Source organism: Hypomesus nipponensis, chromosome 19 (assembly GCF_054491055.1).
Source record: "Hypomesus nipponensis isolate SF chromosome 19, ASM5449105v1, whole genome shotgun sequence".
Classification (NCBI taxonomy): Eukaryota; Metazoa; Chordata; class Actinopteri; order Osmeriformes; family Osmeridae; genus Hypomesus; species Hypomesus nipponensis.
In genome coordinates this window covers 17,619,045-17,645,657 of record NC_140379.1, presented here as the reverse complement: position 1 = coordinate 17,645,657, position 26,613 = coordinate 17,619,045, and the positions used below count along the sequence as shown (strand labels likewise).

At 43.4% G+C, this 26,613-nt stretch overlaps 3 protein-coding genes and 1 long non-coding RNA gene across 11 annotated transcripts in view; 3 read left to right on the top strand and 1 right to left on the bottom strand.

Moving 5' to 3' along the window:
• The window catches only part of myo1ea (myosin IEa), a 41,726-nt gene extending 41,199 nt beyond the window's left edge, over positions 1-527 (bottom strand). For both annotated transcript variants that reach the window (XM_084681711.1, XM_084681712.1), the window contains exon 1: positions 201-527. In XM_084681711.1, the coding sequence (XP_084537837.1) occupies positions 201-203 (3 nt within the window). In that variant the 5' untranslated portion in view covers positions 204-527. The remainder of the gene's footprint in view (positions 1-200) is intronic.
• A 1,503-nt stretch (positions 528-2,030) lies between these two features.
• Positions 2,031-3,469, top strand: LOC146247287 (uncharacterized). The gene is made up of 4 exons (XR_014732315.1): positions 2,031-2,260; positions 2,360-2,470; positions 2,743-2,777; positions 2,871-3,469. It is a non-coding gene; the product is annotated as an uncharacterized LOC146247287 (long non-coding RNA).
• Positions 3,470-5,822: 2,353 nt separating this feature from the next.
• Positions 5,823-8,164, top strand: LOC146247286 (uncharacterized). 3 transcript variants are annotated; one of them, XM_084682729.1, is made up of 7 exons: positions 5,823-5,972; positions 6,062-6,355; positions 6,529-7,011; positions 7,059-7,154; positions 7,282-7,306; positions 7,427-7,461; positions 7,574-8,164. In XM_084682729.1, the coding sequence occupies exons 1-7, from the start codon at positions 5,921-5,923 to the stop codon at positions 7,786-7,788; spliced, it is 1,200 nt and encodes a 399-aa protein (XP_084538855.1). In that variant the 5' UTR covers positions 5,823-5,920; the 3' UTR covers positions 7,789-8,164. The 3 variants fall into 3 exon arrangements, with proteins under 3 accessions (XP_084538855.1, XP_084538853.1, XP_084538854.1); XM_084682727.1 differs by having other exon boundaries at positions 6,529-6,963; positions 7,052-7,154; positions 7,574-7,749; XM_084682728.1 differs by lacking the exons at positions 7,427-7,461; positions 7,574-8,164 and having other exon boundaries at positions 6,529-6,963; positions 7,099-7,154.
• Positions 8,165-9,554: 1,390 nt separating this feature from the next.
• On the top strand, positions 9,555-26,029 carry mtmr10 (myotubularin related protein 10). Of its 5 annotated transcripts, none has more exons than XM_084682466.1 (17): positions 9,555-9,586; positions 9,942-10,127; positions 10,216-10,276; positions 14,697-14,833; positions 15,359-15,431; positions 16,439-16,581; positions 19,641-19,734; positions 20,317-20,464; positions 20,973-21,060; positions 21,309-21,397; positions 21,869-21,999; positions 22,186-22,255; positions 22,592-22,662; positions 22,785-22,957; positions 23,085-23,255; positions 23,382-23,564; positions 23,756-26,029. In XM_084682466.1, exons 2-17 carry the CDS (start codon positions 10,071-10,073, stop codon positions 24,365-24,367), a joined length of 2,301 nt encoding a protein of 766 aa, XP_084538592.1. In that variant the 5' UTR covers positions 9,555-9,586; positions 9,942-10,070; the 3' UTR covers positions 24,368-26,029. The 5 variants fall into 5 exon arrangements, with proteins under 5 accessions (XP_084538592.1, XP_084538593.1, XP_084538594.1 ...); XM_084682467.1 differs by having other exon boundaries at positions 9,557-9,897; positions 10,009-10,127; XM_084682468.1 differs by having other exon boundaries at positions 9,568-9,586; positions 10,009-10,127.
• Positions 26,030-26,613: the final 584 nt, after the last annotated feature.

Below are 26,613 nucleotides of genomic sequence, written 5' to 3'. Positions count from 1 at the left end.
TAGTCTGACACGTTACTAAAGTAATCTACTTTACAACACTTCTGAATATTCTTTCTCATGAAATCGACTTGAATTTTAATGAACATAGGCAATTAAACATGTATTGCACATATAGATGAGAATTGTCATATTATTAAGCTTCAGATGATGCTCAACAGACCATTCTGCTTTCTTCAGTTAAGGAAAAAATTAGGTCTTACCATTCTCTCTCCTTACTTGGTAGTCAGGCCAATCGAGTCCCTTTGCTGTAATTCCGTGTTGTGGAGGAATACTTCCAAATCAAAAAAACTTCCAAACCAAATATTTTTTCAAGTTTGTTTATAAAATTGGACGTCGCCAAGAAAACTAGGAAACACTAACAAACTAGAGTTAACGGAGTCCTAGATGCGCTCCCGAACGCACGGATTCTCCTCAGGACCAGCTCCCTCTGTCCATACTGCTTCCGAAGTCTTAACATGTACTGGCGCATGAACTGTATGCTATTCATGCACCGAATGCCGCTGTAAGTCCGAACGGGTTAGTTAAACGACTTGACGGAGCAGCCTGACCAAACAACCCATACATGGAAACTTTGCCTTTTAGCCCGCAGCCAATGGGAACCGTATCTAGTGAGCCGCGTCATTCCAGAGGGAATCCCACTAGAAATTTTGGAGTTGAATACACTAAGGACAATGTTAACACTTACCTAATATTTAGCAGAACAACAATGTTCGAATAATGAATAGGTAGGCCTACATATTGTAGTCTACAGCTGGCTATTATTTTACTCATAGTTAGAGCTACAAGTAGCCGAAACTGTTCCTAAAGTGGAATCGGCTCTCAAAAATGTGTGAAAATGCGAAGAGTAGCATTGGATACATTGAATATGCAGGATAGAGATTACCTTGAATATTATTACATTATTTACGTCTCTTTGATGTCTCAAGTGGTTTACGTCACCGACAGACACAGGATTAGCAAGGACCAGTCTCTGGCATTTTACAATTTAGAATAAATATTAGTGGTGTGGTTGACATCTCTCAGGGTGGAACCTGTTTGACAGGTTGGCCGTGACATGTTGTTATAATAAGATACCAAACAAGGGACGTGCATAATGTCTAAGACCCCTGTGAAAAACAACCAGACACATAGTGTGTGTGTGTGTGTGTGAGTGTGTGTGTGTGTGTGTGTGAGAGAGAGAGAGAGAGAGAGAGAGAGAGAGAGAGAGAGAGAGAGAGAGGTGTTCATTTGATCACAAAATAATCTGTCAAGATAAATATTTAGTGAAATTAGGGTATTGCGACATCTGCAGGGTAACGTTATCATTACAATTGAGTCTATAACGTCAAATGATCTACATTCTGTATTTTTTATTATCTCTACAGGAAACTTTTTAATTATATATAAAGAGAAAGAGGAAGCGATCTCACTGTCATGTAAAAGAGATGGCTGGCAAATGGACTTGGACCAAGACAACACGATTGATTGTAACAGCAGTGCTACCAGAAAGATTTTAGAATGTGAGAATGGCTCATCAAGTTTTAAACAGAAGAAAGTCACTAGTGGATTCTTTGCATGTGTCAATTTTAGTGCTGAGGCACAAACTACACAATGGCTTTTTCCTTTCAAACCAAAAGACCAAGTGGAGTTCTACATTGTGGCTCTTATTCAACCAAACTGTGAGTTCAAACATTTATTTATATATATGCATGGTTGTGTATGTATGTTGAGGCTATTGGAGCAGCACTATCACCTGCGATGATGCATTTAGACCTTTGTGATTTTTTGTATTTATGAAAAGAGGGAAAAAGGTCAGAAGTAAGTACATGTATTTCCCTTCTTCTAGTAACATCTGCTGGGACAATTACAAATTCAGTTTTCAAAATGACTGGAGACACAGTCCACCTGCCCTGTAATTTCACCATGCCTACAACAGAGTCATATAATGTGTTCTGGATCAAAACCAATACAGAAAGAAACTCCTAATGTCTTCATTCTTATTCATTGGATCACAATATTTTTTCACTTTATGACTTCCACTGTCTCATTGATGAGAACCTGCGTCAAAGACTGTCAAATATTACATCTAATACGTCTACTGAGTTTCCATCTTTTCATCATCTTACGATCAGAAATGTCACACCTGCTGACAGTGGACAGTATGAGTGTGTCTTGCAGGTGAAGAAGAAGTGGAAGGTGATAACTAATATCACAGTGACTGTGGATATGAAGGACATCATCATACAAACATCAGATAGAACACCAATAGTGACTAAATCAGGTGAGGCTACTCCTACAGTGTTTACACCAAACATGGCTAATCGAATGCGTATTAAACCTTACTCATAAATTTGAATGTTTTTCGGTTTTCTGTCTTTAGATGGGCACCCTCTCCTTGTACAAAGGCATGTGATGACTGCCCTGGTCCTCTTCAGCCTGCTCATAACTGCCATTGTCGTTTTTGTGAGGAAAACAGATTGGTTGTCAAAAGGTAAGTTCTATTTCAAAACCAAAATTCAAAACAGTGGGCAACTGGTTTCTGCTATGATTCAACGTCACTGTCAGCACAAATTTAAAGCACTAGTGATGACCAAATATAACTTTTCTTTTGACAAGATCTCAAGGTATAAGGATAAAAAGGTACTTGTTCAGTGTAAAAATAAATAGGGTTCTAAACATAGACATTACGAATGAACTTATAATGCCTTAAATGCCTTGAATTCAGAAATAATGATCACAACTGAGAAACAAACTATTTTACAGAGACCAAAATGGAGAATATACTCTCGACTAAGAGTGTAAGTTACTTTGCATCAAGCTTATACACAGTCTAAATTTAAATAGCAGAAAACACTATTTAACTTCCTGTTTCCTTCCATTTGTGGCTTTAGGCTCACCATACGAGGTGGGATGGAGAGATGAAGAAATCTACTCACTTGCAAATATGCCTGAAGGAAGACATATACTTTAGTTTCTACACAGTTTGAGGATAAAGAAGCTGTAGAGCTGAACCCCATAATGGTCAACAAGACTTTACTGTATATGAAGCTTCAACCCAAATGGACATTGAAACAACTTCAAGACTGGAGCCTCAGTATGAGTCAGTAACTTAAATGAAAGAGAGGCACGTTACACTGAATATGTTTTGCTCACTCCTAATAATACCACAATGCAAGGGTACTTAATGGATGGTCCAAGTGATCAGTTTGGAATAGTAAAAAAGCGTATAGAAGCTACAGTACTGCTAGATCTAATAGTCTGTGTTTTGTCTGTGCTTGTACTTGCATATACTATTTTCATTGTTAAACATTTAAAAGAACAAATAATTTGCTACAAAGTCAATTAGCTTTTTTTTCTGGCTGTAGGGATGTAGTAATGACTGAAGTATGATTAAATTCAACTGGTGTTATCTTAATTTTTCTATATTGTTCAGTGACAGATAAAATAATGTCCTTTTCTTTGATTTTATTGTAAATGTCTGTGACTTGTTGCTGCCTCCTTCAGTGAATTATGAATAAATTACAAATAAGTGTCTGAAATGTATGTGCTGAGTATTATTCATTAATGTGTGATGGCCTCAGAGTTGGCCCTTTCTTATGTCCCTTGCTGGCTGTGTTCTTGGTTCCAGTTGGTGTGTGGGTGGAACTACCTTGATGATCCTGATGTCATACACCTGATCAGGCTGGGCTCAGGCAGCCACAAGTCAGCAAGACTTTCCCACTTTATGGCCCCAACCTTCCAAGGGACTCTGTTCTTTGTTTGATTTAGATCAGTAGTTCTCAACCCTGGTTCTCAGGGACCCCCTGTCCTGCATGTTTTAAACGTTTGTCTGTTCCGATACACCTGATTCAAATGAATTGTTTATTAACAAGCTCAATATGAGCTCAGTATGAGTTTGTCAGCAGAAGCCTCATAATGGCCCATTCGTTTGAGTAGAGTAGGCACTGTTTCTGAAGTTGCCACTCGAGCAGATGAGTGTGTGCTGATACTTAAAGAAAAGTTTGTGAAGACCTGTTTCAAATGTTGCTACCGCTGAGGCTGTTGGCCTGCCCACTGAGTTGTCATGGTCTGGGCCTCCGAAGTTGGATGGTGCTCGAACTTGTGGTCCGAGGTTGGTTGGTTTTGGTCAGTTTGGTTATTATTGCCATAAGATCGGGTATTGGAAAGCAGAGTGTCCTGTTCTGAGGGGTAGGGTGAGTCGCCCAGGTGTTGGACATGTTAGGCTGGCTACCGTCAGTGCTCCGGTGGAGGCGGCTAATTTTTGCTGAGGTGGTGATTGATGTGGTTAAGCGTGAGACTAAGGAATATTCTGGTTTTGGTGCTTTTATATCTGATGGGTGTGTGTCTTTCACTGGGAGTTACGTTAAAGGGCCTGTGAAAGTCCAGGATACAGGAGTGAGGGATTCCTTTATTCTGTCTATGGTCTTGCCCTTTTCTCAGGACTCGGACACTGAGATTGTGTACTGGTGCAGGGAGTGGGTTTAAATCCTCTGTGTGTTCCTTTGCATTCTGTCACACCCGCGCACGGGCGCCAGCCCTCTAGAGGGGGACATTCACCCTAGAGCACCTAGCACCAACCTTCTTCTACACTGGGCTCCACACCTGCGGTGATCAACACTTCCTATTTAAGCACTGGGTGTCCTTCCCTCTTCACTCTGTCATGAAGTTTGTTTGTGTAAGTACGCCTTCTTGGTTTTGGATGTTACCTTTGTTTCTGGATTACTTTTTGTTGGACTGAACCATCCTCCTGTGGAGCACCCCTTTGTTAACCTTTTTTTGAATAAATCATTTTTGTTGCACCTGATCCGCTCTCTGCATGTGTGCCTGAAAACCCCGGCCTGACACATTCTGCCTGTCTGTGCTGTGGTCTTGTGGATGGTGCCGTCCACCTTTGTGTTCGTCCTGCCTTGCTTATAGATAGGGAAATTTGATTTGGGGAATGATTTGGCTGGCCATCGTGTCTGGGTGGATGGCTTTCCACCTGCCAAGCCTGTCCCTTTGGTGAAGGAACCAGAGGATTGTTGCCAGGAGTTTCCTGATGTCTTTGCGGTTTATGCAGTTACACAAGCGATGTCTAGGGCCCAGCAGGTTTCTTCGGATCATAAGGCAGAACGTGATTAGGGAATTGGTTTACATGTACCTGACTCTCTTCCTATTTCCCAGCAGGGGTTGATTAATGTACGGCGAGCTGATGCTGTTTTGGGTGAGGTGGTGTGTAACCGGAGTGCTGAGTCACATCAGTTTTCTAAGGGTGACCAACTACTAGCTTTATTATTAGTTTTGTTGCCGGTTGTGGGGTCACGCATTAGCTGTGTGACCAGAACTCCCTGATTGCTACTCCTGACCTCTGGAGGAGTCGCCATCTTTGCCGCACAAGCTTGTTGAATCCATATGCTCGTGCATCCTCTCAGGTTGAGTCTCTGGTTCTGCCTCTTCCTCGGAGGTGTGTCCAGTTTTGGCTGTTTAGAGAGAGACAGAGAAGTACTTGTTAATTTGATCACAAAATAATCTGTGGAGGTGAACATTTTGTGAAATTAGGATATTTTGCGCCATCTGCAGGGGAACGTTTATCATTACAACGACAGTGTAACTGACACTTTTATCCAAAATATTAAACTTGGAAAGCGTTAACAAAAAATTATGAAGCAACTACATATATCGTCTTAAGCAGGTAACAACTTGTTTAAATAAATGAGTTGTTGCAAATAGGCCTATTGTTTAGAAATGTATATTAAGGATCAAATCTGTATAAATTCACATATATAAATTTGCCTAGGCTACTGTGCATTTGTCTGTAACTCTTTATTCTTGAATCCAAATCACTAAATATTCAGCAGGCTTCTTTGAAAATGACAAGAAGGCTCAAGAAAAAGGACCCAAAAAAGAACTGTGGTTTCACTGTTTCTGCATTTCCTAAATTACTGACTGAAGAGCGTCAAAGATGGATATGCTGTGTCTTATTGGTTTGATATATTTGTTTGGACGATGCAACGGTAGGTTAAACATGTTTAATAAATGTAACTCTAGTTTTGAGCCTATATCGTCAAATGATCTACATTCTGTATTTTTTAAATCTCTATAGGAAACGTTTTAATTATATATAAAGAGAAAGAGGAAGCAATCTCACTGTCATGTAAAAGAGATGGCTGGCAAATGGACTTGGACCAAGACAACACGATTGATTGTAACAGCAGTGCTACTGAAAGGAGTTTAGAATGTGAGAATGGCTCATCAAGTTTTAAACAGAAGAAAGTCACTAGTGGATTCTTTGCATGTGTCAATTTTAGTGCTGAGGCACAAAGTACACCATGGCTTTATCCTTTCAAACCAAAAGACCAAGTGGAGTTCTACATTGTGGCTCTTATTGAACCAAACTGTGAGTTCAAACATTTATTTATATATATGAATGGGTGTTTATGTATGTTGAGACTATTGGAGCAATACTATCACCTGCGATGATGCATTTAGACATTTTTTGTCGATTTTTGTCATTTATGACAAGAGAGTGAAAAAGGTCAGAAGTAACTAAATGTATTTCCCTTCTTCTAGTAACATCTGCTGGGACAATTACAAATTCAGTTTTCAAAATAACTGGAGAGACAGTCCACCTGCCCTGTAATTTCACCATGCCTACAACAGAGTCATATAATGTGTTCTGGATCAAAACCAATACAGAAAGAAACTCCTCATGTCTTCATTCTTATTCATTGGATCACGATCTTAGTTCACTTTTTGACTTCCACTGTCTCATTGATGAGAACCTGCGTCAAAGACTGTCAAATATTACATCTAATACGTCTACTGAGTTTCCATCTTTTCATCATCTTACGATCAGAAATGTCACACCTGCTGACAGTGGACAGTATGAGTGTGTCTTGCAGGTGAAGAAGAAGTGGAAGGTGATAACTAATATCACAGTGACTGTGGATATGAAGGACATCATCATACAAACATCAGATAGAACACCAATAGTGACTAAATCAGGTGAGGCTACTCCTACAGTGTTTACACCAAACATGGCTAATCGAATGCGTATTAAACCTTACTCATAAATTCGGTTTTTGGTCTTTAGATAATAGTTTCATTGTACTCTGTGATGACTGCCCTGGTCCTCTTCAGCCTGCTCATAACTACCTGTGTCCTTCTGGTAAGGAAGACAGAATGGTTGTCAAAGGGTGAGTTCTATCTCAAAACTCACACATTTTGCAACACAAAGCTTGTGGTTTCTGCTACGGTTCAGCGTCACTGTCAGCACAAAGTTTCAACACTAGACATGACCAAATATTCTTCTTCTTTTTACAGGATCTCAAAGCATGGGGATAAAAAGGTACTGTAGGAATTTTACAGTGTTTTCAATTTTCTTTTGTTCTAAATGATTACAGCTATTAATGCCTTAAACATGAACTCAAAAATAATGATCATGACTGAGAAGCAAACTATTTTACAGAGACCAAAATGGAGAAGACACTCTCAACTCAGAGTGTAAGTTACTTTGTACCAAGCTCTCATAGGCTATGGTGTAAGTTTACGGTAAGCTAAATACAACAATAAAAACATAATTTCACTTCCTGTTTCCTTCCATTTGTGGCTTTAGGCTCACCATACGAGGTGGGATGGAGAGATGAAGAGATCTACTCACTTGCAAATCTGCCCAAAGGAAGACATACTTTAGTTTCTGCACAGAGTGAGGATAAAGAAGCTGTAGAGCTGAACCCCATAATGGTCAACAACACTTTATATGAAGCTTCAACCCAAATGGACACGGAGACAACCTCAGGACTGGAGCCTCAGTATGAGTCAGTCACTTAAATGAAAGAGAGGCACGTTACACTGAATATGTTTTGCTCACTCATTATACTCCCACATTGCAAGGGTACTTCATGGATGGTCCAAGTGATCAGTTTTAGTAAGAAAGCGTATAGAAGCTACAATACTGCTAGATCTAATACTCTCTGTTTTGTTTGTGCTTGCATCTACTGTTTTAAGTGACAAAAATGTTATGGAACAAATCATTTGCCACAAAGTCACTTTCACAGTCAACTTTTTTTTCTGGCCCTGGGGATTCAGTGATGACTTACTGTTATGTGGATTTTTCCGTATTGTACAATGACAGAATCTTTTTTTTCTTTGACGTTATTGTAAATATCTCTGTCTTTTGTTGCTGCCTTCTTATTTAGTGAACTATAAATACATTACTAATAAGTTTCTCAAATGTATGCTCTAAGTCTTATCCCTTTACTGTATTGTTAGTTTGTCAATGTTAATAATGCAACTACGGCAGTTTTCTCCTGCCACACCAGAAAAAAAAAAACAGATCAGTATCACGTTATATTGTGATATGTTTCTAGTTATAACACGATGTTTATTATGTTATAACAAGTTATTTTCACGTTATAATGTGATGCAAGGGTATCACGTTATAACAAGAAACATTTTTATCACGTTATAACATGATACTGATCTGTTTTTCTTTTTCTGGTGTGGCAGCAATACACTGTCGTACAGCAGTGCTGTAAAAAAAAAGAGATAAAAAAGTGCCTTCCCCATCTTCTTAGTAGTATTTACACCTGTTAGGCCGTTTCCAAAATCTGGAGTCATACCCTTAATGGAGTTAGATTTTCATGATTTCACATTCAGAAATACCTGTTTGCAATCAACAGTATAAGTGTGTCTTGCAGGGGAAGTGATAACTATCACAGTTACTGTGACTATGAAGGAGATAATCATGCTAAAAAGGTGAAACTCCTGGAATTACCATCGCCATGGTTCCCTCCAAACCCCAACCCTCCTTCAGGCTTCAAGCTCCTCAGCTTGAAGCAAAGGCCCCTGATGGATCTTGGTTATATTGCAACCATAGGGGCAATACCAATAGTGGCCCCTAGCTGATTTGAGTTTGATACGTACTTTGTGTGTATAATAGCCTACATTAATTTGCAAATCTGCCTGAATTGATAGATCCCATTTCCAAGGAGATGATAAACAATACCCAGCATACTTTTTAGACGCTTCAACCCCAATGGAACCACTTGATTATTTAATCAAGAGCTTTTGTTTTGTAGGACTAATTTCACAATGCTACAAGTGCTCACTGGATGGTGCTAGAGATCAGTCTTTGAACAGCAAGTGTTTATATTTTAGTTATTGCTACTTCATAGGAGCCTATAGTTTGTTTCTACTCTTCTACAGACTTGCCTGTAGCCTATGTAGCCTGAGCTTTGAGTCTTGTACTCACTGGATTGTAGGCTACCAGTGATCAGTAGGTTATTTCAAGTAGGCTACCTAAAAAATTAAAGTTAATTGCATCGATAGTGTATTATGAACAATAGTAACTTTGACAATAGTAAAAACGTTACACAGAATGGCTTTCGTGTTTATTTGAATAGTTTTTTCAATGTATTTTTTTGGCCTGGGAAATGTTTTATTTTTTATAATTTAACTGTGATTGTGTTGATAACTGTGTTTTGATGGGTCGATTTTTATTCACTTTATTTAGCTGACTTGAAAAAGGTCCTACTGGCCCCAGGTCTGTTTTACAGAACCGATCTAAACTCCTCCCTGGCTCTGGCTTAGTGCTACTTATGTGTCTGCAACTGCGTAAACATGACTGGTACGTCTGCACTGCTGGAGCTGTGAAACTTGAGAGTGGAAATGTATAAGAACTGTAGGCTGAATCTAAAGTTAAGTAACGCTTTCGTTACATTGATTTCACGTCTGTACTAAAATAACAAGTCTATGTAAGTTAAACTGATGGAAAGCAAGCTAGTTAGTGAGGCATTAGCTAGCTAACTATGCTAAAATCCAAGTCACTAAGGTAGTCTAGCTATCTACAGTAGTCGTGCTATTTCAGTTTTCGCAGCGACAGTTTGCTCGTCTCCTGCAGAAGGCAATAATCATTTCTTCGATAGTTGACATTCGCCGGTGAGCCATCTATACTCGGTCCAAATGGGAATTTCTTTCTTCAGGCCCTGCTATTTTCTGGAGCCTACTTGTTAGCCAGGTTATAAGCACACCTTTGGCATTCTTCTGTAGATGAGCAGAGTAGCAGCCAGTCTTTGGTTGCTGTGTGGCTCGATATTCGTTTATAGCCAACCATGTTTTCTGTGAAGCCCCAGAAACCAACATTTAAATCCTATCTTCCTCCTTTACAGGTAAGTGCATACGAGATGTATAGCTATACGTTTATCTGGATGTATGTAACTCGTATAAAACTTTTAACATATTTGTATTGCTACGCAGACTGATGTGAAGAAAAATGTTCAGCCACCGATCAAGAAGTTGGAGGCCAAGTTACTCCCAGGTGAGCTGAAAAATTAAGCCAAACTTATAGTACAGGTCCAGGACATCATGGCATTGTAGACAGGCATTCACGTATCCTAACTTAACTGTTTGATACTGGCTATATAAATATACTTCCTGACTATATAGTTGATTTGCATGTTCCCTGAGCATCCGTCAATAGAGATAGTTCCTGCAGGCTTGTGGGTTATTGTTACTTTAGATGTGGTCACGTTTGAAGTGCATGGCTTCCGATCGGCAACATTGCCAACTGTCCATTTAACTGACGGTGGATGAGCTACAGTTTACAGACTTCACGGCTTCTCTTTTGGCAGTGCAACATGTAGCTGATGTGAGACCACCTACATGGCATTTTTGTTTTCCATGGTGTTCTTATTTACATCAGATGGAACATTGGTGTTCAGAAGGAAATTTAAACTCAAAACTAACAGTTGCTTATAAAACTCTAGAAAAGCATTTAGGGAGGGGCCATGATCCTCCCAGCTAATTCATGTTCCTAGCCTACTGGCTCACGGTTTAGTACCTGAACAACAGTTTAAAGACAGTAACACGTTTACACATTATATGAATGTTTCCATTTGCATCCAATGCAACATAAAAATCGTGCAGATCAAAGTAGGCCTACAGCAGAAAGTCACAGATCCGAAGTGCATAGTCCTAACAACAACTACATCTCAACAGTGCAACAGTATCAACATTTTACAACACAGTTCTACATCAGGATCTCAAATACAACATGCAGGTTTTGCAGGTTCCACAATAGGCAATGTACTGCTAGAAAGTAATGCAAAGCAGTAACTATGAATATACTAATGACAGAAGGTTGGACGGTACAATAGGACCATGGCTGTTGATGAGGGTACTCTAGTACACTACTAGAGGAGGAATCTTCCCTTATTCCAAAACGGACATGCCTGGAATGGTTTTTGGCCACGAGACTGAAATTAAAACGTGAGCTTCCTTTTCTGATAGACTTTCTCTGCTGTGATGGTAATGGGAATATACCTACTTGGTAATACCTTTTTGTTTTTCTTTAACAATTGTTAACATTTGTAACCATATTCTACAAGATTACTGAGAGATGCTCAAAGTTGTTGAATACTATTGGGGTAAGCAATCAGGCGTGGCTTAGTTGTTGAAGTCAGTTTGGCATCTCAAGTTAGATTACACAGTCACCATTATGTGTGTGCCTTAGCCTGTGCCATGGCGATGTGTGATGTATGGGGACCTGAATGGAGAGACTTTGGCTTTGTGCTGTGGCTCTCTCCCAGCTACCCCAGAGTGGTGGTACGTGACTTGAATGGTCCATGAGGCATCTCATTCAGTGGTCTGTGATTGAACGGTCCATTGAGGCACTGACCGGACAGAGGGCAATAGTGGGACCGACTCATCTGAGCAAATCAGCTCAGCTGTCCTCCTCCTCTCTGTCTTTCTTTCTTCCTCTCTCTCTCCTTTCCTCCACTCGCCATTTCGCTGCTTGTCGTCCCGTCCGACCCCACCCTCCATCTCTGTCACTCTGCTTCTGTGTACCCCTCTAGGATCCCTCCCCCCTGTCTCTCTTTCTGTTCTGGCTCAGGGTTTCAGCCCACTTCTAATGAGACGGCCTTAGTTTGCCTCCGCCCTCTCTGAGCCAGTTCCTCCTCACCCAACACTCCTGCTGTGCCGTCTACTGTAGAACAATGTCTGGCGGGCCATCTCGGTCACACTATGAACACTGACACCGTGTTTAGTCTCCAGCCCTGCCACCTTTAATTACTCGGATTCGGCTGAGCTGAAAGCAGCCGTTCTGATCCCAGCAGGTACTGTACTATACTTTCCACTGTTGTTTCCTCAGTGGCAGGATGTCAGGGGAGACCTCACCAGGCTGTGGTAAAAAAGGACCGTGGCGGAGTGGTGTTTTCATGAGACAGATCTGTAGGGCCTGAACCACTCTGTACTCTTAAACAGCACCTTTCCGGCCCGCATATCACCGCTGTCATCAGTCTAGTCTTCATTCCAATCAGCAGGCCTGTTTCAGTAGTCTTAATGGGCAAAACAGTGTTGTGCTACACTTGGAACAGCTTTCCTGTGGTAAGTTACAGAGGAAGAGGGAATGTTAATCGGACACTTTCTGTATAAAGACACCAGTGATCTTTTCAGAGGCTGGGTCCGCAGTTTCCCCCAGCTGTCCAAACGGACTCCCTGCACTAACACAGGTGCACCTCGTTTGAAAGTTTGACAGAAAGCAAGACCAGGCTGTGGTTAGTCAGGTGATAGTTGGACTAAGCTCACCTAAATGTTGTCGATGGAAATTGCTGGAAGGAGCCTTTGAGGCCTATAGGATAGGCAGCTCGAGGACATTTTATCATACACATGCTCTGTGACCGGGTAAGCAATTATAAGTCACAATTACTTTTCTCTTGTGGCAACCTCACTCATTATCAGTCAGATATGTTAAATCAAATGCAGTGGGAAACTTTGAATGTTGTCTGTTATTGCTGTCTTGAACTTAGTGGAGAATTGAGTCTCTCTCACACAAACCTTTCTCAGTAGTAGTCTGGTAGAAGACACCACCCTATGACCTCCGCCCTAAATCTTCAAAAGGACCGAGGCAATATACATTTATTGCTGCATTCTTGCTTATTTGTGAAATGCCTTTTGATCAAGGAACAAGCGTCGCGTGTCTCGTAAACCAAACAAAATTCCGACAAAGTACTATTGTAGAGACGCGACAACAGCAATGCCAAATGACTGTGTGAACAACATCAGCCACGGTTTAGCTGAAGGGGTTAAACTCTCACTGAGTCACCTTGAAACTGACAGTGGGCTCGTGCAGCTCTGGGCTGGTTCTCTGGCTGCACCCTGGCTGGCCTGCAGTAACCCTCTGCAGAGTAACTCCAGCTGCTCGGGGCCTGGGGAACCTGAGGGAACCGCTGCTTGGATGTCCTCCTTCAGTAATGAGGCAGGCATGCTTGTAAACACTGTCACGTTAGACACTGTCACTTTAAACACTGTCACTTTGGATCCATCACCCGAGGTTCTGTTTTCTGGTCTTGAGGGAGTAGTCGAGAGCAAATTTAAATGCTGTTGATGTTAAAGGGCTCTCCTTTAGTGCTCTGTTTTAGTTATGTTTACATATTCATAGCAAGGTTACTTACTGCTCTAGTCACACAGAAATAGGGAACATCAATTCAAAATATATATATATATATTTATATATACTAGAGGTACAGTCCAGTTTGGGTACACCTTTCTTTGATCTTTACATAAAACTTCAATAGGGTAAAGTTCAAGCAACTCAAGACTAACGAGGCCTATATACTTTCTCACAGTATAAGTCCTTGTGCGTTTGATGCTGTGCTCAGTTAAACGTTTGTCTTCTCTGTGGGCCTGCTCTGCACAACAGGTCATTGCTCCTAATAGCAGATGATTTTCCCAGGAGGATAGCAGCCCATCTGATCTCTATTCTGAGACCGGCTCATGGGGTTTCCCTGGCAAGCCCGTAATAGTGCAGGGGCTGGGCCTTGTGAACTCCCACTGACTGGCTCAGAGAGAGAGAGAGAGAGAGAGAGAGAGTAGAAACAAAGTAAGAGAGCGAGGGATCCTTTAACAAACAGCCATGTGAGTGTGACTCATGCTCTTGAGTTTGTGGAGAAATTCTTCTGAGCTCAGCGCCGTGGGCAACGGCCTATCTAGGACAAGGATGGGATTGAAGCGGTGTGTTTGTGAGGAGAGGGATGTCCTGTACGAGGAGGGAACCCTCTTCAGCTCAGGAAGACGGCAGGGCTGTGGCCCGAGAGAGGCTGTGTTTATGTTTGGCACCGAGGTGTTCCCAGCTCGAGCCATACAGGGGCTGGGTCAGGGTTAGGAATGGCATCAGACTTGGAGAGAGAGGGCCGCGTTGTTGACCTGCTCTATCATGATGGAGCCAAGCTCCTCGTTCAGGTGTTTATGTTAGTGCTCTGAACTGAGGGGTGGAATGAGGGGATCATAAGCCTGGGTGAGGGATCGTACAGACCACGTTCTAACAGAGTGAAAAGATGCCTTCAGTGTCTCCAGAGAGATTTGATCTAACCGACAACGACGACATAGGCCCATTTTAGGACATGACTCGGTCGGCTCTTCGTTCACCTTCCAGTTAGTTTTGGTCTTAAGTTGGCAATTGGCTTTTTTGGTTTGGCTGTTGTGATGTTGGGAATTGTTGGATTGAGTGGATGTTGGTTAATGCAGTGAATGATATGTTAATAAGGATGAGATTGATATGACTATCCGATTATTTTAATGGGATTTCCAAAAAGGAACTGGAATCAAAAAATAAAAAAATAAATGTTGTCAAATCCGAGTTCTGCTTCTTTCTTGTGCTCATTTCTTTGAAATGGTTTTGATGGTTTGAATCAAGAGCTGCGTACATACGTAGGTTTATTCCTGTTTCTGTTTGCTAGGGGAAATTGTGGTGAATGAGGTGAACTTTGTCAGGAAGTGCATCGGAGCAGACAGCAGCCACGATGATCTGTGGGGGAAGTTGATCTGCACCAACTTCAAGGTCTCCTTTGTCACCCATGATGCTCTTCCAAAGCAGGTACTGTATACTTTTAAAACCAACACAATGCAAATATAAACAGAACAGTTTATAGGTGGCTTACTTGTAGAGAGCCTAACTTGTGGTTTAAGTGTATCACATTTGTGGTAGGATGTGATGATGGCCTATTGATCCCTTATTGGGAAATATCAAAGAAAGAAGAAAAAAAAAAAAAATGTGTTTGTCAGTGTTCTATGTGAAAGATGGTTCACACAACTCTGTACCTTACATTTTTTGTGCAATTTATATTTTCTTGTCAGGTAAGGCAAGGATTTATGGTGCCCCAATCAGCATAAATATTGTCAATCATCTACAAATGTCAGCTGACAGGGTCGTCTGCTTAGCTAGGCATTGTTAATGATTAGGCTAAACTTCACTGAACATTGAAAAGGTGAATTTCCCCTAAACCCACCTTAAGAACCCAACAATCCCAAACAAAAAGCAGGTCCCCTCGCTGTCATCATTTTTCTGGATGTTTCACCCCTGAGTGCTGAAGAACCTTGAATGTTGTTGTTCTCTTCTTAGCGGTTCCAGGTTGTCAACCGGCTCCTTGGAGATCATGATGTTCCCTTGGCGTGTGTCGAGCAAGTAGTAACAGGTAAGACCTGCTCCAGCCTTGTTTACAGTGGAGTTGGTCGTACACACTCAAGTACTTTCTCCAACACAGTCTATGACACTGGCAGCCTTACTTCACTTGGAATCTTGACCCAAGTATAGAATCTGAAGGATTCTTTCTCAAGTTCATTCCTACGTTGTTGTTTTGAAATAGCTATAGGACAGAAGTGCACAATAATCTGTCACATTGTACTCTGCAAGTCTCTCCACTGGCAGAGAAAACACATCCAAATCGGATGCCTTCTGTCTGACCTGTCTCTGTGTCGTTTGTGTTTGATTTGATTAGCTGTTATTTCATTAGATTAGCCTACACCTCCTCGACCGTAGCCAGGCTGTGCTGTTCCTGGCTGATCTGGTGTATCTGCAGAGATGAGGTCACTGCCCAGCCGGGGGCCCGTGGCCCGGATAGCCCGCCCAGGATTAGCATTGTTTGTGCAGCTCTGAGCCTCCCTCTCCGTGCTGACACGACTGGCGAGCTCAGCGCCGGCGCGTTGAGCTGATGGAGCAGGCGGCCGTGTTTTCTTCTGTTTGTGCTGTGGACGCCCGCCCTCAACAAAGGCCCTTTTGTGAGAGGCCTGACGTAGCGAAAACCTCCAGAGGTCACTGCAGGTTCTGCGTGTCTGTTACTGTACTGTCCACCTCAATCCCGTCTACTAGATGGGGCCGTAACTCAGACATGGAGAATCCATATTTAGACATGGGAGTGTTTTTATTTGTAAGCTAAAGGAAAACATTTTGAACCTCAACTTCTTTTCATCCATTTGATTTCCTTTTCCTGAGGAGCAGTTTCATGATAGTTATTTCAGTAACAGTGTTGCTTTGTCCGTCTCAAGCGGATTGATCTACCATCCCCATATTCAACCCCCTTTATTGCCGCTTAGAAATGTGAGGAACATATGAACATAGAGATGTTATAAATATATTGGACTGTACTGGTGCTGCTGTCTCTCCCTGACCATCCCCTGGTCTCCTTGCTGTCTGGTCCCACAGTGAATGATGCCAAGGGCAAGCAGAAGGTCCTGGGGTCCAATCAGAAGCTGAAGTTTAACCCCACAGAGCTCATACTGTACTGCAAGGACTTCCGCATCATCAGGTTCCGGTTCGACGAAGCCGGGCCTGAGAGTGCCAAGAAGGTATGGGATCTCGAATTTTTCTAAAACAAATACAGGCCGCTTGGTGTCCAAACACTGTACCCAGGCAATGTTGTTGACACTTAACCCACACAAGGCTCAACTATAGCCATGTAGCCAGGACGATAATCCCTTAACTCTACATCACTACAGTACAGGATTAGTTTCGAAAGAGGATTCCTGCGTACTGTGGAATTTCTCCTCTGTCAGCAGAGTTGTTCCCAAAGGTCATAGACTTTGATATTTGAGATGTTTTAATGTCTTACCTATTACAGGAATATGAGAGCCAACATGCTGGTTTTAAGATGGATCCCTAATTTAGAATGAATGTCAATTCCATGTGGCATCATATCCTCCCCTAAGCCAACCCACTCGTCATCTACTTTTCAATTCTCGGCTGTTCGCCGCTCTTCTCTCAACTCTCCTGCCCAACAGTCGCATTTCTTCCTCTCACTCCCTCTCTTCCCTCGCTTGTCTGTTCCCCACCCGGCTGAGCTATGTTAGGGGGATTAGAGCCTTCAAGCCCCGACTGCAGCCCTTTCATCCACCCTTCCCATCTGTCTGGCCCGGGGCCTAATAGAAGGCTGGAATTAACTCAGTCTGTCAGAGAGAGAGAGAGAGAGAGAGAGAGAGAGAGAGAGATATATATATATATATACTGGAAGGATAAAGCAATCCACCTCCTCTCCTAGGTCTTCCTCATAACTTGGTGATCTTCCATCAGTGACTGTCATCCCCTGCTAGTAAAGCTGGTTGCACTAGACGAAGGCCTGAATGTCATGAACATTTTTCATTCAGTGGTATTCCTCCTGTAAAAGGCTGAAGATTGATCGAGCCTAGATTCTCGTGCGGGATGATCCTATCAAAATAGTTGCCCAAGGAATGCGAGTCTTTTTGCCTAGTTAATTGGTGTGAAATGGAACATTCCAGCATTGTGACTGTGACTCATCTGTCTATATTTGTCACAGATATGTCATTACTGAGGGCAGTTTACACAGTGCAGTGCAAATGATGCACCCCAGTATGTGAATGAATGTATGTACTGTTTGTGTTGGTTTTAGTTTCCATTATAACACTAGCCAACCATAATAGTTAACTTGTAGTTTACTTATAGTCGTGTAAAGTGACTTGAAGCAAATCAGCCTCCTACTGGGAAAGAGGGATGCAGGACTGGTGAGACGAAGCTGAAAAGAGGGTGATATTGACAGGGCAGACGAGAGGTCCCCATGGATGGACCCTGCCAGCCCACTGGGGAACGTGTGAGACCTGGATCGATGGCTTCAAGTTCCACTGAAACATCCAGAAGGAAGAAAAACCTCCATTCAGCCCTCAGCTTCCTGATCGCTGCTCAAACACAAGCTCTCCGGGGTTTCTGTTCCAGAGCTGTGAGAAGCCATGGGGGCCAGAGGGCTGTGGGACGGCTGGGGGATGCGTGGTGTGTGTGTGTGTGTGTGGACCTGCCTGCCTGCCCTCCAGGAACCCTCCACCCCAGCAGCCCTGCATCCTCAGCCTGGCCGGGACCGGACAGATGCTGGAGATCTCGCTGACAGCTGGCTCCTATGTACACAGGCTGGTCTCAGATCCCCAGCCAGAGTGCAGCGTGCAGGCCACATGGGAGCAATCTCTGTCAGTGGGGGGGTGGGAGGGGGGGTGGACTCAACACACAACTGCAAGATATTGAGCTAAGACGTAACCCATCGACATTACCCTGCCACTCTCCCACGTCGACTTATCAACCTTGACAGTGGGATCTAAGTAGTCGAACCCGCAGCACCAGCTACAGCTGCGGTGGTTTGAAGTTTGTTCAGGCAGTGAGAAGTACTGTTCGTAAGTCCTTTGGTGACTTTTGGGTGTTTTCGGTTGCACAGGGCAGTTCTAAGCCCAGCAAGGGTGTTTCTCCTGTAAGAGGTGTAATAGTAAAGAGTAGGATTGAACTGCCCTCCCTCACTACCTCTGTCTCTATATGGGGACACAGTGTAATTACTGTGTGGAGCTAAACCCGGGCTCATTCCTTGTTTGTCTTGTGACATATGGAATAGATCCAATCTAAAATAGCTTACTACGCTAAAGGAAATTACAGAGTTTGGAGAAACAGTCCCTTTTAAATACACACACACACACACACACACACACACACACACACACACACACACACACACACACACACACACGGGGACCGACACACTGAACACACACCCGGGCACATCATAGCTTGTTGCCTCCTCTCTGTGTTATGTGCGGTTCCACCACTGAATGGACAGCATTGTGATGTTCTGTATCGCTGCCACAGGGTGGAAGCTCCAGATGCAACCCAGTGTGGCAAGAGAACTTGCTTTCTGGCTTTCACTCAGAACCTGCTATGCTTAAGCCTAAATATATTAGAGTCATACAGTTCCTAACAATTGAACAATTGTACCTATCAATTTGTACTAAATGTTTTTCGTTTTTTCAATAGCAAAACATGAACATAAACTCATGTTATTTTAGTTTGTCACAAAATTGAACCATAGCATGTGATTACATTAGTCTCCTTTCTATCTTCAGTAGAAATGTCAAGGTTGACTGTCGATGTTACTATGTTGCATCTCTGTGTGAGAGTACATCTATCTGACAATGAAATATAATTTAGAGTCTCAGCTGTTTAGAATCTCTCGGCTAAATAATACATTATTTAACGGAGATATCTGTATCGCTCATAGCCAACCAACAGCTTGAGTGTTAGTGAAAGTCTCCAAGCAGGCCCCTGTGTCTTCTGATCAATACAAGTGTCTCCAAGTGAAAGAAAAGGAAAACCAAGCCAAACAGCTGTGTGGGGAAAACACACACTTTAGTGCATTACAGCGTAGATTGACGGGGAATCCTTCTGAGCAGATAGTCGCACGGCTTCTTAAAACAGTCATTTCTACGCAGCCTCCATAGTCTGTCACAACTGAGACCTCAGCGGGTCTAGTTCCATGACCCTCTCTGCCTGGGTGACGTGTATGTAAACAATGTTTGTCCTGAGCTGTTGGGGTTGGTCCTGTATTCAAACCTTGTTTGTGTGCTCCACCCTGTTGTCTCAGGTGTGTCTGGCCATCGCTCACTACTCCCACCCTGCTGATACCCAGCTGCTGTTTGGGTTCGAGTACGTTGGGAAGCGATACTACGGATCTTCAGGTAGCCAGATTGGGATGGTTCACTTTACCCTAAACCCACACACGACCCCTTCCTGACCCCAAACTGTTGTTGCCGCTGGATCAATACCATTCACACAGCACATCCTCACAATTTAAGGTAGCTTAGGGGAAACACACTTGCGAATGAATAGAACTGCTTTCTTGTTAGTTTATTTCACACAATACAAGACATCAAAATTGAGTAACAATCCTAATGCAGCATTCACTCATACCAAAGAGCAGTTGAAAATAGAAAATAAATTAATACATGAAATTTAAGGTGGACTGATTTAAAATGCTTACAGTATTACAGAGTACATGATATAAATAGAATATGTACAGTCATTTGCTATAGCCCAAGGTTTTAAGACGATTAGACAAAATGGTACAACAGCACCTGAGATATTGCACTTATTGATACTGCACAAATGAACACAACTAAAGCAGTCCCATCACTTGTACGTATGACTGAATCGAGAGTGTGACGGAATGGTAAATGCCGGAACTGTAGCACTGGACGACTTGAAAGAAGGCTGTCAGCTGTCTGTGCATCGGGCTCACGTGCTGCGTGGTGTGTGTTCAGTGGAGCGGGTGAATGGCGTTGACCCGGGGGCGGGCTCCCAGACCCCCCTGTTTGACCGGCCGTCCAACTGGGACCGAGAGATCAAGAGGACCGGGGCGGCGGAGTGGAGGGTGTGCTCCATCAACGAGGGCTACGGCCTCTCACCCAGGTTAGGACTCGCTTCCTCTCACCCAGGTTAGGACTCGCTTCCTCTTGGTCCGGAGGTGGGGGAGGGGGGGGGTGGGGAAGGGGGAAGGGGGGAGGGGGGGGGGCTGGAGCTCATTCTCTGCATTACATCATGGCTTATGAGCAAACTTGGATGATGATTAACATAGCTCATTAAAGCCACATAATCCTCCGACAGGCAGGCACTTTATGTAGCCCTCTTGCGTAATATCTCACGTCGATGTTTTGCACGCCACAGCTGTGTCGCGTTTGTCAGGCTTTGGCTTTGGTCGAGTTTGGATCCCATCCAAGTCCAGAGCCTGCTTATTCTAACCTGAGGAGCAAATGTGTTATCCACCAACCAGGGGAGGGAAGTGACCCTTTCACGTAGCTCCTTGCCGAGAATCCGCTGCAGCTAGCGAGCATGGGATCTGATATGACAACTTGCCCCAATTTTGGTTTGCTGAGACCATGGAAAGATGACAGGGCTGTCATGTGCGTTTCTCCCTCAGTCTTCCAGAGTTCTTTGTGGTCCCCTCGTCCCTGGCGGATCAGGACCTGAAGCAGTACTTATGCTCCTTCACCGCTCGGCGCATCCCTGTGAGTCCTAGATTTAAAGTGCTGTGTGTTCAATCCAGATACGAGTTCATAAAAACCTTTTCACCGGTGATATATTCCCCATCAGCTATCAAATATTTATGGTGAGACATGTTAAGTGTTTTTAGATGAGAGTCGGAATACTGGATTGTTTGCTATTGTGTTAGAGGGTTGGTTTGTGAGTGACAGCTGAACTGACTTTGGTGTGTGTGTGTGTGTGTGTGTGTGTGTTTGTGTGTGTCTCCCCTTAGTTGTGGTGCTGGAATCATCCCAATGGGAGTGCCCTGGTGCGCATGGCGAGCATCAGTGACCCACTGCAGCAGAGGAAGCTAGAACAGAGGTGCAGTCACATCAGAGAACATACTCACTTCCTCTTTTACATAGAAACTTCCCTTTTTCTAACGGTCAATTGCCTTTACTGCTGCTTTTTTCCCCCGAGTGCCACTATTTTTTTAAACACATCAGGACAGAGATGAGTTATCTATGTTTTCACGACTCCATTTTGTATATTTTTTGTTATACATACATATATATATATATATGTGTGTGTATATATATATATATGTGTATATATATATATGTGTGTGTGTGTGTGTTATCAAGTGTCTTCAATCAACTGGACAGTTAGTGATTAACATGTCATTGTTATTATTATTCCCTATAGCCTGACTGATAAACAGCTCTGACAAACTATACTAGCCAGGCAGAGAATGTCGCCCAGCACCAAAGAGAAGCAAATAAACGTTCCGTCAGGGGGGAGGAAAAAAAAAGAAGGAAACGAACAATCACCTCTGTTCCCTGTGTGTGGCAGGATAAACAGTGCCATAACAAAGAGCCACCCACAGCGAAGTGACGTCCTGAGGTCCGACCTGGACAAGAGCCTACCCACTATCCAGGACATCCAAGCTGCCTTCATCAGGGTCAGACAGATCTGCGTCATAGGTTAGCCCACACCTGCCTCGTCCTTTGAGCCAATCAACGACACTCCTCTATTCTGCCCGTCTACATTATTTGTGATGCAGAGTCTGTGAAATCTATCTCACAATGGCTCTGTGTGAAAGGCAGCTATGTTTGTATATATAAAAAGGCTTTTATGGGTTTTGACTGCGTGTGTTTGTTTGTGTAAAGAGCCTTTCGAGGAGTCTGAGGAGAAGTGGCTATCATCCATGGAGAGCTCGCGATGGCTGGAGTATGTCAGGTATGTCCAAAATCCAAATACTTCTGCGCCACCAGCACAGCAGGCTTGGCTCACTGTCGTTTGGCGGCCCGACAGCACTGCTGTCCTGCACAAAGTTTAATTTTGAAGAGTACACCGAGGAATTTGCCAGCTGGCCCTCGGCCTGCCATCTGATGTATACGCTCTGTTAGTTACACCCTGCTGATGAAGACTCGGCTGACAGAACTACCTCAGCCATTTCAGATGACTAAAACAAAGCCAGTGGTTATGAGAGCCTGTGTCGCATGTGTAGATGTAGATTGGTTTATAATGGTACATGGTTGGAAAGTGAAATCCCTTTCTCAATCCTGATACCAGGGCCTTCCTGAAACACTCGGCCGAGGTGGTCTACCTGCTGGAGGGAAAGCGCTCGTCAGTCATTCTGCAAGGTAAGAGGGCACGTTCAACGCTGTCAAGCGTGCGTGCGTTTGTCTGGTCATGCATGGTGGTTTGTGAACGGCGTCTGTCTGTCTGTCTGTCTGACTGAGACAGCCTGTCTGTCTGTCTACAGAGGAGGAGGACAGGGACCTGAGCTGTGTGGTGGCCTCCCTGGTGCAGGTGATGCTGGACCCTCACTTCCGGAGCCTGGCAGGCTTCCAGAGCCTGGTGCAGAAGGAGTGGGTGATGGCCGGCCATCGCTTCCTCGACAGGTGCAACCACTTGAAGAGGAACGACAAGGAGGAAGTAGGCCCAAAACATCAGCCTTGCCAGAGAAACCTGTCCGGATCCGAAATATATAGGCGTCTTGGCCTCTTTCCAAGGAGGATGTTCATTAAATACATTCTTCCCTCCTCTCTCTCTTTCCTTTTAGTGTCCTCTCTTCCTGCTCTTCTTAGACTGCGTGTGGCAGATAATGAACCAGTACCCGGCAGCCTTTGAGTTTACTGACATGTACCTGACTGTGCTGAGTGATAGCATGTGGATTCCCGTCTTCAGCACCTTCCTGTTCAACTGCCCCCAGCAGAGCGCAGAGCACAGCATAGTAAAAGAAAAAACACTCTCATGCATGCTGACACGCACACGCACGCCCAACAATTGCGTAGGTTGTAGTCCGTAAAGTTTGGATTGCGAATATGTGCGAGTAAAAATGCGTCTCCACCCACCCCAGGACTTTGCAAAGAGCAAGAGCATTCATCTGGGGGAGGAGAAAGTTCTAGGCTTCCCTCCTGTGTGGGACTGGTCGCAGCAGTTCTCCCTCAAAGACCAGGCTCTCTTCAACAACCCCATGTACGTTGGCAAGGGCGCCACCTGCGTGCAGAACGGAGCGGTGAAATCCTTCAAACGCACCAAGGTCAGTTTGCTCTGAAACAGATTCTATGTGAATGACATCATGGTTAGTGTTTTATAGAGGAGCGATACTGAGGATTAACTGCTGCGAGGCCAAGCACTGTTATGGGTACAGAAGATGAAAATGACTCATCGGATCAACATTAGCGATCCTTTTTTTTTTTTTTGTGTGTGTGTGTGTGCGTCTTTCCACAGAAGAACTACAGCTCGACCCTGAGGGGGATTCCCTCGACCCTAAAGAACGGCGCGATGGACAGCACGCTGACGCGGCGAAACTCCCTGGTGCTGCGGCTCAAGCCCGACTTCTCCCAGGTCAGGGAGGTGGAGGAAAGCCCCTCTGAGCGCTTCTTCCAGGACTGGTTCTCCCGGCCTGCTGACCTGCAGGGTCTCCTCGTCCCCCTGCTCCTGCCCTCGCACCTCGCCCTGTGGAGGCTCTACTTCCTCCGCTGGGTCCCGGAGGCTCGCATCCCCAGGGGAGGCCCGGTCACAGCCTACCACAAGCTCTCCCAGCTGGCTGATGAGATCGAGATGCTGCAGAGCCAGCTCCGCCAATACAAGGGGCCCACGCCAGCCAGCACTCCAGCCTCCACCCCCAGTGGGGCTCCGACAAACCAAAGCAAGATGTACTTTAAGGCCTCGTCGCCTGTGGATGCTCCCTCTTCTCCAGATTACCTCAGCTCCTCCTTCCCCTTCTCCCCCGTGGGAAACCTGTGTCGCCGCAGCATCCTGGGAACTCCCCTCAGCAAGTTCCTGAATGGAGCAAAGATCTGGCTGTCCACTGAGACCCTGGCCAATGAGACGCTGTGAAGCCACACTGCAAAGGCATCACCGCCTCAACCCCAGTTTGTTTCTTTTTAGAATTTTCCTGAAGTGGCGAGACTCTTATTTCAACCCACTCGGCAGGCCTGATGATGTTTGAAGCTGACTTTGTTGAATGTGATAATAGTTTGTTTCATTTTTTGCACAAGATTATGAATCTTTGCTCAAATCGCACATATCTTTAAGGTGTTGCTGGTGTGTCTCTCTGTTGGTAGCGAGGTCATATTTAATCAACAATGTTAGGATTGAGTGCATTGTGTATACATTGGGAAGTTTAACATTTCTGAGGGACATTGATCACACTCTGGAGAAAAAGGGGAGCTCTTACTAGGTGTGATGGACACATTTTTATAGTATTCGTTTTAACAGGTGATATGGGTTAGTTTTTGTAGATCAGGAGAGACCTTCTGGTAAGGTACTGAAAAAAGAACAGAGGGTCCTAAATCAAGCTGCACACTAGACAACTGGATAGTGTTGTCACCACTAGCAACAAATGGTTTGAACGGTTTCAATGATTTCCTCGTAATGGCTCTTTGGCATTGAAAGGCATCAGTAAGTGATGCATCTAAGCTGTGGATGATACAACAGGACAGGCTGGATACCTGTCCACCCCACCTGAACACCCACTGGTGGGCACTATGGACTGAAGGACAGTTCAACTGACGCTGATCGTTGGTTAGGCCGTAGCCAAAAAGAGTGCTGTAGAGTGTTTAAGATGTGTAGAATGTGCTTACATTGCACTTTCACTCTATGTTCATTTGACACCAGACTGTAAAGGGGTTCTCTATGAATATGTAGCCTGAAGGTGGTTGTTTCAGTTGTAGATCTTTTATTTTGTCAAACATTGTACAGTTCAATTCGTTTTTTTGCTTGAATTTTTTAGGTTGACTTATTTTACTATTGAAATAGGGTACTTTTTTTTTTTACTTTTCATTTAGTTTTTACGGCATTTGTACACAAGCATGTGTATTGGGTAATTTCACCACTAATTCATACCAATGATGCACTCAATGTGGATATTGTACAGTATGACAATTGTGTTTGCAAATGACGCACAATGTGATACAGATAAACGGCACATGTATTTATTTGGTTATGCAAATGTTTCAAACAGGGATAGGAAATAATGTGCCTTTTAGAGTGAGAGAGGTTTATCTACTGTGTTCAGTCTGTGTTGTCCTTTTTACATTTGCTTTCTCTCTACGATGCTTGTTCTGGAGTGTATGACTCAGTGTGTGCAATAATCCCTGAGTCTCACCAAAACTGCAACTCATATCGGAGTCATTGGTATGTGTCAAATCCCAGAGAGTGAATGTATACTCAGTAGAAACTTGACTGCGTGTGCTTACATAATCCATAGTCCATTTATCTATGTCTTACTAAATATGGAATGACTGGAAAGGTTGAAACCTGCCTTTTGATCTATATAATGTGCCTTTGTGATAGGGTTGAGGTGTTCTTTCTAGATAGGGCTATCAAGTTTAGAGATACAGAACCTGTGTGGTGCATATGAGGGTCTTAAGAATAAAGAAGACTGTTTCCTCTCAAGAAGCTGTACCACCAACACAGTCTTAACTTGGATCCAGCTGTAAGTCCAGATGTTGATATTGAATCATTCTAATAAAATTTATAACATATTTTCACAGTTAAGCCATTAGTTTTTTGTCTGTCTTTAATCTTAAATGCAATACCACCTGATTGCTAAAACCTTCGTGTTTTGAAAGGAACATGGTTGATCCATCTATCTAACACATTCAGTGTGCAGTTATGTCGCTATTTACGCCTTTTTAATTTAAACATCATAGACGATTGTTTTAACAAGTGAAGACGTACGTTCCAAATCCAATCCATTATGGTGTTGGATTGGTCCACTTACATCAAACTCGCAGCTCCATCTGCTGTCCACTTGATTCATAATTACCCCCCAAACATTTATACACTTTTGACATTTATAAATAATATCGTCATTAAGTTGAGGGAAGTAATGTTATTGCATGGATGTCAAATCGACTAACCAGATGTCAACATTTAAGTTGTCTGTTAATTAACAGCGATCAACAGCATAATAGCAAGGTAGTGACGGTAAAACAGTTGCCTGAATTCCACCAGCTTTCGTTCTGAAAGCGAACTCACAAACATGAATTAAATAATTTCTTGCAAGAGTGATCTGCATAAGTGTCAAAGATAAAAAGCATATTAGCCTACAGCAAACAACGACCACTTTTCATCTAAAT

What these genes read in the sequence shown, in the direction of transcription:
- LOC146247286 (XM_084682729.1), top strand. Translation starts at nt 5,921, where the DNA reads ATGGATATGCTGTGTCTTATTGGTTTGATATATTTGTTTGGACGATGC. An exon ending in GGCTCTTATTGAACCAAACT is followed by an intron (nt 6,356 to 6,528) that starts GTGAGTTCAAAC and finishes CCCTTCTTCTAG; the next exon opens with TAACATCTGCTGGGACAATT. An exon ending in CAAAGCATGGGGATAAAAAG is followed by an intron (nt 7,307 to 7,426) that starts GTACTGTAGGAA and finishes ACTATTTTACAG; the next exon opens with AGACCAAAATGGAGAAGACA.
- mtmr10 (XM_084682466.1), top strand. Translation starts at nt 10,071, where the DNA reads ATGTTTTCTGTGAAGCCCCAGAAACCAACATTTAAATCCTATCTTCCT. An exon ending in GCGATACTACGGATCTTCAG is followed by an intron (nt 19,735 to 20,316) that starts GTAGCCAGATTG and finishes GTGTGTGTTCAG; the next exon opens with TGGAGCGGGTGAATGGCGTT. An exon ending in AGAGGAACGACAAGGAGGAA is followed by an intron (nt 22,958 to 23,084) that starts GTAGGCCCAAAA and finishes CTTTCCTTTTAG; the next exon opens with TGTCCTCTCTTCCTGCTCTT.